Source organism: Schizophyllum commune (assembly GCF_000143185.2).
Source record: "Schizophyllum commune H4-8 unplaced genomic scaffold SCHCOscaffold_2, whole genome shotgun sequence".
Classification (NCBI taxonomy): domain Eukaryota; kingdom Fungi; phylum Basidiomycota; class Agaricomycetes; order Agaricales; family Schizophyllaceae; genus Schizophyllum; species Schizophyllum commune.
This window is the reverse complement of record NW_026089539.1, coordinates 2,168,930-2,181,700: the sequence shown is the minus strand read 5'-3', so window position 1 is coordinate 2,181,700 and position 12,771 is coordinate 2,168,930. Positions and strand designations below refer to the sequence as shown.

The window sequence follows — 12,771 nt, the reverse complement described above, 5'->3', positions numbered from 1 at the left end:
AACCATGGTTCGAGCATCTCATGTGTATTCTATTTCGCAGTCATGAGAGTTCAGGCGGTATGTCTAGTACTTAAACAGTCATACTAGGTACTGTTATCGTTTATACATTTAATCGCCTCTGCCAAAGGCCGGACAAGCGCCGGGTTGGGATTCCGGCTCTGTGCTTTCAACAGCTGGACGAGCGCCAAGTGCAGGTTAACCGCCTTCACCTGCTGAACCATGGCCTTCCGAAGCTCGGCGCTGCCCGCATGCACTAGCAAGTTTCGGACTATTACTACTCCCCTGTGTACCAAGCCAGGGTCCGTCTCCTCTGGTGCAGGACTTTCCATATCATCGACAACGGAGGGTTCCAAAGACGATGGGTCGATAAGTCGTGCCAATATTCTCGCAACGTTATGCTTCTCCTGCTGCAGCTGTGCAAGAGCGATACATGCACCCTGCGAGGCAGTCAGCGTCGCGAGCGCGCCCGCAGACGCAAGTCGCGTAGCGAGATCCTCCACATCCGACAACGCCAACAGGACATGCAGTCTCGATTTTGTCTGATAGCGCTCGTACACCGCATCTGAGCCGGCGATGAGGTTGCATAGCAGCTCTACAGCGGCGCGCCTGACGAGAACATGATCCTGCAAGAGCAACATCTCCAGCTTGTTCAGCAGGCCGTCCGCATTCGCCACGCGGGACGCGATGTCAGGGCTCTGCGATGCAAGATTTGTGAGAGCCATGAGCGCCTCGAAGCATTGGAGAAGATTTGCGCTATCGTGCTGGAGGAGTGCAGACAGAGGGCGAATCGCGTCGGCCATTGTACCCTCGTTGGGACCGAAGACCTGTACCGGCGACGCGGTTATTGCAAGCTTCGCGAGCGCTTGTATCGCATCCAGATCGACCGGGTCGACTTCCGTGACTTTGCGTGCCTTTCCGTCCTCCGTGCTTAGCGCGTGCTTGATGATGGTCATAAGCACCTTCCCGCCCCCGCTCTGCAGCACCTTTCCCCGATTCTCCGCGTCCTCGATAATGCAAAGGAGCGCGCGTGAGATGTTCACTTGCATACCCCGAGTACTCGAAAGTGCAAGGGCCGCTGGAAACACGTCCAGCACACCCGCGGCGACGAGTCGGCGCACGCGCGCCTTGACTTCGGGGTCCTCCTCTAGCGAGGCATTGTCGTCCCGCTTCTTGCCCTGTTTCTCCTGTGCCATCTTCCGCAACTTTTCCATCTGCGCCTGCTCCTCTGTAAGTCGCGGCTTGTATGCGCACAGCTGTCCGACGATGGCCACGACACCGAATATGATCGTCGTGTCGGCCTCGGGTGTGCGTAGCTTCTTGCGCTGGGGCACAAGAGCGAACAGCTTCTTCAAGAACTTCTCGTCGCGCGAGAGCATGTCCTTGACGGCTGGGTTGGAGCTGAGATAGGCTAAGACCTCGACCTCGTCCGCGAGCGCCGTCGATTTGTCCCCATCCTTCAGCATCATGCCACTCATCGCCGCTGCAAGCGCTTCCTCGTCGACGAGCTCGGGTTCCGCACCCGCGTTGAGCCCAGCCCCAGGAGCGTCCGCGGCATCCGCCGCGCCGCCCTTCGCGAGCTTGATCAGCGCAACGGCCGTCGCAGCCTTCAGACCCGAGTCTTGGCTGAGTCGGAACTGGCTCTCCAGCCATTCGAGGCACGAGCCCGCCATCTGCGCGCGGCATTGCTTGTCCCCAGCTGCTTGCGCCAGCAGATGCGCGACCGCGATGGCGGTCTCCGAAGAGGAATTCACATCCACGGCGTCCATAGTCAGCTCCATGATGCCATCTTCCAAGAAGATAGTGGCAGCTGCAGCGGCATCGACGGCGAAGAAAGCGGTGAGGAAGTTGAGCGCGGTGAGCACAGGAGATGGATCCGTCTCCTGCAGCCGAGATCTAACTTCGGGGGTGAAGGTATCGGCGAGGGTGTTTGTTGCCGGATCTGGCTGTTTGCCAGTGACTTTTTGTTGTTTTCGGATTGCCTGGCAGTACGCGGAGAGTGCAAGGTAGCCACGAGATCGCGTCTCGGGAGGTTGAGTCGACGCGAAGGAGAGGACGATTGAGTGAATCTCGTCCGGAAGGAGAGACGTATCCGAGGCCAGCTTCTTGAGAACTGCGTCCAACGCCTTTTCCATAGTATCTTCCGGAGGGCTACTGATGAAGCTGGGGGTGCTAGTACAGTGAGTGCAGTTGATCAGAACAAGTTGGGATGAAGCCGTTGATTGCACATGACATCATGACATCCATTCGATCACATAGTTTGTGGCAAGCGTCAGTTCAAAGTTTTGGCTGTAGATATGAGAGCATTCGACCACAGCAATCTGATAGAATGAAGTGGATGGTCGTAGATGATTCTAGTATCATATATTACAACCAGTCGAATGGCAGCACTCCGATCCCACGGATTCGTCATCCAAGGGGCCTGTCATGGTCGTCTGGTCGTCGGCCTCAGGAAGGATTGGTACTCGGGCGAGGTCTCTAAACAGGAACATCCCTTTCCGCCCTACGTATCCAAGGGGCAGCGGAGCTGTGCGGCGGAGCACTGTGTAGCTGATCGCTGTGTACGAACTGCGCTTGCAGTCAACTCACGAGTTTGGCGACACAGAACGACGAAAACCGAGATAACTTGAATGCAAGGTGCGCAATGATCCTCCCTTGGGCGCGACTGCTACTCCCGCAGACCCCAGCAGCGCTCAGCTAGCCCTTCCACCACCTCTTTCGTCAGATGGTATCTCCATCCAGGTTCTTGAAGTCCGAGAAGGCTAACGTCTCTTCACGACTATCCAGCGCGACTACCTGGAAGTAGTCGTATTGCCCACGCGTGTAGGTGATGGACGTCTCGAAATTGGTGGCGCGTCGAACGTCGAGACTAGTAGCCTCCACTGCTTCGCCTCGGTAGTCCCATTCCATGATGCGTACACTGTGTCATTGACACTGTCCGGCGACCGCGATGGGATTGGGGGGGGGGGTCCGAGGACGCCCAATCCATTCGAATCCGTATGCGCGGTAGTATTGCACATCTCCGACACCGAACCGAGCGGCCCAAAGAGGTCGACATTGGAGTCGTACTCCTGAAAACACGACTGATGGCCCCATCTGCGCGCATGCATGAGTGATCAACCCAGAAACGGACGTGAGGCCCTACGTACCCGATGATAGGGTTGCCATTCTCCAGGATTTGATGGTTTCCTTGCAATGTAGAGACCGTCTTGTTCCAAGGTAGCCATTCTTCCTCGAGGTCCACTGTCATTGCCTCCGTATCGACCTCGAGCATTATGCCTCGTACGTATTCCGCGTCACGCTGCCAGTCGTTGGCAGCATTGCCGAATAGGCTGAGGCTACGCTTCAGCGTCTCCAGCCTTCAGAAGGCCTGGCGACATGACTTACGAGATCTTGTTGTCGCCTCTCCATCTATTATCGTGTTGTCACGAGAAGCTCGTGTTCGCTCCCATCGTAAAGCTTGAGTTCTTCCCGCCAAGCCGCCAGATGACGTCGCCAGATGTGTGGCCGTTATCAAAGAGGGCGTGACAGTGTCGAGAAGAGACCAGGTAATTTTCCAGGCCGTCCTTGTCGATGGCGAAAATATGCTCCTTGCGATCATGGTCAGCCCAAGGATCAACTCGGCACCCTTCTCTACGCACGAAGTAGTCCCAAGGGCTGACAGAGCTGGCGCCAGGTCCGGTACAGCAGTCGTGCGGGTCGACGTGGTCAATGGAAATCCAAGACGACTTCGTCTGGATTGAAGATGCGATGAGAACTGCCTTTCGGAAGAGAACGCACTGGTGTTCAAGTCGATCTCTTGTATGACTCCGGAAGGAACATATCCATCGCTGAAGCCGCTGTAGTCGCTAAGATCTCGCTGTCGCTGTCATGGTTGCTGCATCTCCTTCCCATCTTTGTGCCTGTCGATGTATGAGCTCATGATGATCTATACAGTCACTTGCAGAAAAAGTTGGCAGGCCCGCGCATCGCGTTTTCGCTGCCACGAGGCGCCCGCGGCCAATCGCAGGCGTCGTCGCAGAAGACTGCGCTGGCGACGGCATTGGTCGACGCGCCCCACGTGCAGCAAAATGTGCGGGCGCGGGCCTGCCAACTTTTCTGCAAGTGACTGTAGCTTCGGCGAGACCTTCAGGCGCACATCGTGGAAATCGGCAAGGGTGACATTCGACTGGCAGCTGGCTTCACATCCGAACCTGTTCACCATGTTCAGGGAAAACAAGCAACCAGTTGCAATAAAGATCGACCTCGAAGAGCTATGAAGAGGTCGCCATCAGATAGCCTGTCGTGACTAGGTTCGATGGCAACGAGCTGAAAGTCGAGCTGTACACTGTAGCATAATCAGCATGACGTCCCAAGAGGAGAACGCAAACCGGTACGCACGCCTCAAAGTCCAACCCATGAGAGCCCTACGTTGAACTGGGACCGAGGGCACCGGCATACTCATATCAGTCATGGCAGGCCTTCCCGCAGACGTATGATTCGTCAGCAATGGCGAGACCAGTGCGAGCCAACGAACAGAAGCAAGCAACACGACGGGAGAAGCAGCGGACCTGACATACTATCCTGCAGGGTTTTGACGCCTATTCTTTTCAGAATTGCAGGCTATGCTCGAGCTGCAAATTGATCGCCGCAGTCATGACAGGCGAATTCGTGTGACAGGCGGATTCAGGCAGCGATGAGGCGGATTCTAGCTTGTGGCGCTTCGAGGTTTTAGCAGTTCTCCTCTTAAGCAGAAGTATATCAAGGACGCGGATTCTTTGCATTGGGAGAGGTCGCGAAGTGAAGGGACAAGGGACAATGGTGTTCGCAGCGTAATCAAGAAGGTCATCACGTTCAAGAACAACCGTGACTTCCACCTTGCAGCAGAGAAACAATGTCAAACAACACGTGACGAGGAGGGGCGATGGGCCAGGCTTACACAGACGTCCATCGACACCCATAGCGAACTCAACCTATCCTCCGTACGCTGTGCTCACGCGCCATTCCGCCCTGCTTATCTCGCTGTAGACGACCATTTGACATCAAGAAAGGCCTCCTGCGAGTAAAAAGCCAGCACGTCCTGTTGGCATTCCATAGTCAGCAATCCCTGCTACCCCCATGCGCCACTTGGATACTTAACGAGTATATACCCAGATTCGTCGGCGCTGAAAGCTCACAATGGAGTCCGAACCCCTCGATCTCTCCGCCAGCGAGAGAGCACAGACTACCCCTCAGCCATCCCCTCCATCGGAACAACCTGCTACGGCAACCTCTGCTCCTGCTCCCGAGCCAGTCCAGGATCCCTCGCAGCCTCAGCAAACGGGATCACAGGTCCAGGAGTCCGCGGATGCATCCATGGCGCAGCTGCCTTCAGCCCCTTCGCAACCCCTGCAATCATTGTCCCCCGTACCCGCGATGTCGGCGCCCCCTCCATCTGGGCCTTCGGGCCCGCCCCCTCATCTTGGACCTCCTTCGGGGGTCCCTCAACAAATGCCACCCCCACCGCTGCCGCAGCTGTTTGGACCCCCCGGCGCACCAGGGCCTACCCATTTCACTCAGATGCCGTATCCCATGCCACAGGCTCTGCCACAGACGGCAAATCCTAGCCCGCCTGTCGCGCCTATAACCACAACTCGCTACCGGGAAGGAGCGGGTCCCGTCGATCATCAACCTCACCCTGACTGTCCTGACACGCTCGCTTGCCTGCCCGACACGGATGGACGGCCTCAGCATACTCTACCAGTGATCCTGCGCTGCGCAATCTTGGGCAGTCCTCAAAAGCGTCTAACGATTCGTGGTATCTACGCGGCAATGGAGGAAAAGTATGTATACTTCCAGACCGCTGGTCAAACGTGGAAGGTTAGTACGCCTCACCACATCTGGAGGGTTCAGGCAATTAATCGAACGCAGCAATCGGTCCGGCACCATCTCTCCCTCAACCGACTATTCGAGCGTGTTCCCCGTGCTCCAAACGACCCAGGCTTTGGCTCGTACTGGACAGTGAATCTGGCTGCGCCTCCCGGAACCAAGCGGCCACGCAAGCGCGGGAAGCCAGGCGCTGCTAAGGCGAAGGGCAAGTCCACCGAGACCGACATGGACACTGAGATGGGTGGCAGCGCAGACGGCACGGCAAAAAACGGGGACAGTGCAGATGCCGACGGCGACGGTGATGGCGACGCAATTGGTGAGAAGGACGAAGAACACCCTGGTGATCCCGACTTCGAGAGCGAAGAAGACACGCGCAAGGACGCGAAAGAAGACGCTGCGGACGACAAAAAGACCAACGGTGGCCCGGCGCGCCGTACGCGAACGCGAACGCGCCAGAGTGCACGACAGCCATATCCGAATGGGACCAAAGCCGCTGCTGCGGTCTCGGCCCCACCGGCTCCCTCCACGACAGAAGGCGGAGAACCGGTCGATGGCACCGTCGTCGATAGGCTCCAGATTGAACTCGCTGCTCTGCGACGTCAGTCGGCGGAGACGATTACCCGCCTTTCCGAACAGCTCACGCAGGCGCAGGCCGATGCCACTCGCACTCGGGATGCTTTGAATTCGACACAAGCGGCGCTAGAGGAGGAGTCGCGCAAAAGGAAGGATGCCGAGCGTGTGGTCGAAGGGCTGCGTCGCGCAGGACTGTTGCAGGGCTTTCAACCAGTAAACGCACCACTGAACTTGGGCCCTGTGCCGCCACCGCACTCCCTCCCACACATGCCAGGCGGTCCGATGCCCATGCCTCCCATGTCAGGTCCTCCCATGTCCGGACCGCCTCCTCAAGGACCTCCGCGATTCCAATGATCTCTGTACTTATCTTAGTTCTTGATGTATGTAAACCGATACCTAGCACCCACTACTGTCGCCTATAGCCAGCATATAATGCGCTTGTAATTGCGAGCTCTATCAGTACCCGCAGCTTAACACACAAATGGACCGGACGCTCGTGCGAGATCCTCATGTCGTCTCGAAAGGCAAAACCGTCTATATTGCTCGTGCAGAAAGTCTTTAGGGCCCGTTATGTATGGCTTTCTTGTACAGTCCCAGTATGATGTCGTTTGCGGTGAGCGTAACGATTCTGTACGACGTGTCAGAACCAAACGAGCGAATCCAGCTTGAGAACGTACGTGTGAGGTGCTATACGGAAGAAGTGCGCAGTGGAACCTGGCAAAGCGATGTGTAAGTGCGGATCATCGGTAACCAGGAACTTGAACTTACCCTTATACCAGCCCTTCAGGCCCTCAGCCTTGAAAGTCTTCCACAAGCAGTCTATGGGATTTTTGTACAGTGCGCCGACTGATCTGCCGTTGGGTAGCTTCACGGTCGGTTGGTTGTAGACTCGTGTGAGAGCCTGAGGGGGGCATGAACTGACGACTGACTGACAGAGTCAACGGTGCACTTACAGTGTCGGCAGGTTGCATGACGATGCACTGAAGTCGATGTGAGACGGCGTTTTCAGCAGCGTTGCGAGGGACGTACGACACAGATCCCAGAGACCGTACTACTCGCCAAAAAGGTCCAGGTGCTATCTGCTGGCAACAATCCATGCTTCACCAACTGCGTCTTCGTGAAGTTGTAACTTGGTAGCTGGACGGACGAGCCCATGGATGTCCGTAGAATGGCAGCGTCGATGCCGCGCGCAAGTCCGCGAACACCGTCCTTGCGTACTATGGTAGATAGCGCGTCGAAAGAATTCTTGTAGTGATGTTGCGTGCCGACTGGAAGCGAGGGAGAATAGGCCTGCCAGCATGTCAGCGTCCAGCGTCAGCGTACTACGTTTGCACCCACACACCTGCATGCGGGCCTTGACAAGATATAATGAGTTGCCCAATGTTGCTGTACAGAGTCTTTAGCCAGACGCCAGCTAATATATGAATGTGACGCACCGCCGACAGCACCGCTAGAAGCGCCAGCGATGACTGATGTTATGGGGATTTGTTCAGAGGCGTCACGGCCGATGAGCTTGTTCAGGTTATGCCTAAACGGCTCGTAGAAGCCTACGCATGATTAATGGCTGAGGGGGGACAGTGAACCAGGATTTGACGCACCAAGTCGCGAGCCATTGAGCAGTATCTTGGTGAAGGATGAATAAGCACAGGTGTTATCAGTTGCGAGTATGCACTCACTTGATAGACATACTAGGAGGTCGCATTAATAACAGACGAGAAGGAAGAGCATTCGTTACTCACTGCAGGACCAAGCCCTCGCTGTAATCCGCGGATACCCTCGTTCCGCCATGTCTTGGTGAACACATCGAAGACGTTATTGTACACGCGCTGTGAGGCACCGAGCTCGCCTTGCAACTGCAGGCCTGGTTTTCGATGAGCGACAGAAGAGGGAGTGAATGCGAAGGAACATACGAGTCTTGGCGACTTCGGCTGGGTTGGAAATAGTGACCTATGTAGACGTGCTTCTGATCAGGCATGTACAAGCGCTGGCATGTGTATTCTTACCGCCACGCAGGCAGCTATTCCGCCACAGATGAAGCTCTCCGCCGTCGTCAGCTTGCGGGGGGCCGTTGGGGAAGACATGGTGGACGGCGGGGAGGAGGGCGGCAAGGGCCTGACAATTGTGGACTGGCGGATTCGGCGCAGTGGCCCGAAGCGCGCGTTACGTCGGGCGTCGGGCGTTGGGCATCGGCCCGAGGCCCGCACCTTGTTCTCGTCGCCCATGCGCGGCGTCGGGCGGTCATGAACATCGGCGTCCCCAACGTGCTCGCGCTCGGCTTCGTACTGCTCGCGGGCACCTATCTCTTCCGCTTTGTTTGGAACCCCGTCACTTTACTCGCAATTCTCCCTCTCATCCTTCTCTCTGGCACACTCTCCTCCATCGGCGGAGCTTTATACTTCGCTCACGTCCTCGATGCGAAGCGACGAAATACCCGCAATGCCTTACGGGCTGCGGCACGACCCTTCACGTTCTCTACACCTGCCGCATGGCAGGCTGTCCTTACCCGATCGCAATGGTCGCAATCCACATCGCAGGCGCTTCCACCTCTCATACCCGACTCGCCTGAGGTGTCCGCAGCCATAAACGAACTCATCGACTTCATACTGAGGGACTTCGTCGAGTCATGGTACCAAAGCATATCGTCCTCAACCTCCTTCCCCGCGGCCGTCGCCAACATCATCCACGACTCGTTAGACAAGCTGCTGGCTAGAGCTAGTCAGATCGACCTGGCCGCGCTCATCATCAAGCGCATATTACCCAAGATCACCACCCATATCGAACAGTTCCGTCAATCCGAGGTCGCACTTCGGGGGGCTGGATTAGAGCGCAAGCTTACCCAGTCCGAGGAGCTCGATCTCATGTTGGCCGGTCGCTATGGGTCCGATGGAAAGGAGGCCCTGCATCCAGCTATCAGTAACTTGTCGACTGGATACACCAAGCAGACGGAGGAGCAGCACCTCAGGGTACTTGTCGAGCGTGCACTACCCTTCATACTTCCGGAGACGGAAGCGGAAAGCCATGCCCTCGTTATTGTTGTTCGCGAAATCGCATCTTGTGCCGTATTATGTCCCGTCATGGAAATGCTTGCCGATCCTGATTTTTGGAACCGAATCATTGACCAAGTCGTGCGTAGCCCGTGATAATCGTGGTCCAACGAGTATTCACAATTCATCAGGCTGGAGCTGTAATTCAGCAACAGTACGTTGCCGTACCCCACGTTGTCACCGGTGAACTGAGAAATGGGTAGGCGTCTTGTTAACAAAGTACGAAACGTTTTGGAGGCCCAATCCCCGCAACGTCCTGTCCATCCTTCTGAAGAGTCGGTAGTCGCGCCTACGGAGGTCATCACGATCCATACCGACCCGCGTCATTTCGAGTCTTTCCTTCGCAGCATAAATCGATGCTCGTCACTCTTGGACGCGCGTCGATTGAAAAATGATATTTTGGGTGAAATACGTCGCACCAGAATGCTACTAGGTGAGAATGTGCCGCACTCTCGCAGGTCTTCACTTATGTCGGTCTAGCCAATCACGAGAAGGAAGACTGGATCGATGGTCAGAAGACTGAAGATGTCGTCGCTTTCCTGGACCGGTTATATACTGCTAAACGGAAGGTGGAACACCGCATCGTCGTGCTCGGTGGCAAGGATGATTCCGTGAGTACATCTCTACAGCATCCCACTTAGCCTGACTTTGTCGCAGAAGATTCCCTCCTATCAAGAAGCTGGACCAAAGTCGGGCATCACTCTTCGTGACGTTCTACGCAACCCCAACTCGCTCTCATACTTCATGGAGTTCATGGATCGGCGCCAGCGTTCTCTCCTAGTCCAATTCTGGCTCACTGTTGAGAGCTTCAAGAACCCCCTTGAGGATGTCGATTCGGGCTCGGATGACGATGAGGAGCGCGTCGAGGACGTGGGCATTTCTCAGACTGTCAAGGAGGATATCTCGATGATACACGACCTCTACTTCTCCGGACCCTCCCCTCATCCAGCCTTGATCTCGATATCTCGCAAGTATGTAGACGATATCCGGGAGTTTGCCCGTGACGAGGGTCTCCCATCTGCCAAAAGCCAGCGTCGCGTTCGGCGCAGCGTGATGCTCGCGCAGCGACAGGTGGAGATGGACATGGAGCAAGACTTCGAGGATTTCGAGCGCTCCGAGCTGTGGTTCAGAGCCACCACCGACATGGACCAAGGCTCGAAGAAGATCGACGCGAGTCCAAACATCAAGGATCGGCATCCTGAGCGCGTCCTCACCTCTCCGATGCCCACCAAGGCGAAGCACCACCACACTACGGCGCCCATTCCTCGATCCGAATCGACGCCCATTCCGCCCGTTGTAGCACCTCCTATGGTCCGCTCAAACTCCAGTCAGTCGACCAAGTCGGTCCCGTCGTTGCGGAAGGGCATAAACCCTGCAATGGATGACCTTCTGGGAACCCCCGAATCTGGCTCGTCGAGAGCACCACTCTTTGACGACCCGGAGGATGAGGAGCAGCGTAATGAGGAAGAACGGATGGATGCTATACAGGCCGCCCTTACGGACATACTGGCCTTCGAGCAGGAGCCTATCGAGAAGGTCTCCAGCGAGGAGGACGTGGCTGTCGAGCGCGAGGTCCTGTACCCTGTCGTCTCTCGCTCGTCCGGCACCCGCAAGCATCGCGTGCTTTTCGAGGACGAAGTCATGATGGACGAACCCGAAGATCCCGACCCAAAGATTGAGGATGGCGAAGCGGAGGGTGAGAACGAGGGCGAACCACCCCACGTCGTACACGTCGGGCCCGGTGATCTCCAGCTATCCTACGAGATCTCTCGATTGACTAGCCACATGGAGAAGCTGGAAGCACAGGACAAGATGCTCGATGCGTTCATCAAGAAAGCGGAGCTCACGGGCGACATGCGTGAGCTACGCATCCTCACGCAGTCCAAGACGACGGTCAACCGTGAACTGGCGGAGCTACGGTTCAAGAAGCACCAATATGAGCAACAAGAGAGCGCGAACCGGTTGTTCGCAGGGCGGACAAAGGTGTCCATCGTCAACCAGACCGTGGGGGAGGAGGACGGGAAGTCAGTCGTGCGCTACTTGATCGAGGTGCAGCAGTTGGCGCTCGATGGCAGCTTTGCGTCGGGGTGGGTCGTTGCGCGGAGGTACAACGAATTCCTGAGCATGCACAACAAGGTCAGGGAGAAGTATCCACAGACGAAATCGCTGGACTTCCCCGGGAAGCGACTGGTCACGGCACTATCGGCAAACTTCCTGGAGTCAAGACGACTCGCGCTGGAGAAGTACCTTCAGGTGAGGTTTCGCCCTCCTCTTCCCCTGGGCGATCCCTGTACTCATCATTACACTCAGGGTTTGATTGCGATCCCTGCTGTCTGCGAAGGCGAGGAGCTGCGTATTTTCCTATCTCGCGACTCGCCCTTCGTCGCGTCTGCACCGCCCGTTGTTGGCAAAGACAAGTTCTCAGGCTCGGACCTGGTGCGAAACGTCTATCGCTCCGTCGCTACCAGCATCGACGACATGATCTTCGGACCTTCGATGCTCGATGTACTCATACAACGCCTGACGCGTCAGGCGGCTGAGTTCGCCGGCCTCGCGGGTATGGGAATGACTGATGAGGAGGCCGTCGCACGAGCGTTGCGCGCGTCCGGCAGGAGCGACGCTGCGTTACTGCAGCTCACAGGCGCGGAGGGCGAGGCTGGTTCTGCGGCATTTGCAGCGCCCATCTGTGATCTCATACTGGCGGTGTTTGAGCTGAAGCGGGAGAACAATGTGAACTGGCTTAGGCGGCAGGCCATAGTGATCATTCTGCAGCAGGTGCTAGGAGGGACCGTTGAGCGGTATGTGCGGTGCTTGCACTATAGTCCGTGTCGTTCTGATCAACTGGACATCCTGCAGGAAAACGCGGGACATCGTCAAGGGGTTGCTAGAGGAGAGTCGCGTCATGTCCTACATCAACATCTTTCGCGATAGTTTGTGGCCCGGCGGCAAGCTCAAGTCCCCGTCCATACCTCGCACGACCGAAGAGAAGATGCGTACGCGCGATGAGGCTAACAAGAAGCTATCGTCTGTCGTTCCTGGTATGCCCTCCCCAGCGGTTATAGATTGCAAGCTCATCATCGCCCACAGACTTCGCTGCTAATATGATTGGTCGCTCAAATGCGCGGCGAGGTGCACGTCGCATCTTCGCAGTGCTACAGAATCGTCGATTGAATCAGCACATCGTTTATACCATCGTCGACGAAGTGTTCGCTGCGCTCTTCCCGGAGGCTCAGCATGAGCCGCGACAGACTTAGCCTGTAACCAGACCTCAAGAGACCCGGGCGTGTACGGATTCGAGTACTAGAATATA

General features: G+C 56.4%; 5 protein-coding genes across 5 annotated transcripts; 2 read left to right on the top strand and 3 right to left on the bottom strand.

Moving 5' to 3' along the window:
- Positions 1–26: 26 nt before the first annotated feature.
- Positions 27–2,204, bottom strand: SCHCODRAFT_02611444 (ARM repeat-containing protein). The gene has a single exon (XM_050344474.1). The coding sequence runs from the start codon at positions 2,130–2,132 to the stop codon at positions 84–86; it is 2,049 nt and encodes a 682-aa protein (XP_050202278.1). The 5' UTR covers positions 2,133–2,204; the 3' UTR covers positions 27–83.
- Positions 2,205–2,789: 585 nt separating this feature from the next.
- SCHCODRAFT_02696800 (uncharacterized protein) lies at positions 2,790–3,271 on the bottom strand (the record flags this gene model as incomplete). Its single annotated transcript, XM_050346900.1, has 2 exons — positions 2,790–3,093; positions 3,147–3,271. 2 exons carry the CDS (start codon positions 3,269–3,271, stop codon positions 2,790–2,792), a joined length of 429 nt encoding a protein of 142 aa, XP_050202277.1.
- Positions 3,272–4,939: 1,668 nt separating this feature from the next.
- On the top strand, positions 4,940–6,771 carry SCHCODRAFT_02529565 (uncharacterized protein; the record flags this gene model as incomplete). Its single annotated transcript, XM_050343536.1, has 3 exons — positions 4,940–5,072; positions 5,131–5,835; positions 5,887–6,771. The coding sequence occupies exons 2-3, from the start codon at positions 5,155–5,157 to the stop codon at positions 6,769–6,771; spliced, it is 1,566 nt and encodes a 521-aa protein (XP_050202276.1). The 5' UTR covers positions 4,940–5,072; positions 5,131–5,154.
- A 204-nt stretch (positions 6,772–6,975) lies between these two features.
- Positions 6,976–8,498, bottom strand: SCHCODRAFT_02490525 (mitochondrial carrier; the record flags this gene model as incomplete). The annotated part of the gene is made up of 12 exons (XM_003038605.1): positions 6,976–7,045; positions 7,095–7,131; positions 7,186–7,318; positions 7,371–7,397; positions 7,447–7,707; positions 7,760–7,803; positions 7,854–7,964; positions 8,016–8,040; positions 8,094–8,105; positions 8,157–8,278; positions 8,328–8,364; positions 8,421–8,498. The coding sequence occupies 12 exons, from the start codon at positions 8,496–8,498 to the stop codon at positions 6,976–6,978; spliced, it is 957 nt and encodes a 318-aa protein (XP_003038651.1).
- Positions 8,499–8,657: 159 nt separating this feature from the next.
- On the top strand, positions 8,658–12,715 carry SCHCODRAFT_02696797 (uncharacterized protein; the record flags this gene model as incomplete). Its single annotated transcript, XM_003037263.1, has 8 exons — positions 8,658–9,542; positions 9,593–9,615; positions 9,665–9,894; positions 9,942–10,072; positions 10,119–11,714; positions 11,772–12,259; positions 12,318–12,499; positions 12,549–12,715. The coding sequence occupies 8 exons, from the start codon at positions 8,658–8,660 to the stop codon at positions 12,713–12,715; spliced, it is 3,702 nt and encodes a 1,233-aa protein (XP_003037309.1).
- Between the last annotated feature and the right edge of the window lie 56 nt (positions 12,716–12,771).

What these genes read in the sequence shown, in the direction of transcription:
- SCHCODRAFT_02611444 (XM_050344474.1), bottom strand. Translation starts at nt 2,132, where the DNA reads ATGGAAAAGGCGTTGGACGCAGTTCTCAAGAAGCTGGCCTCGGATACG.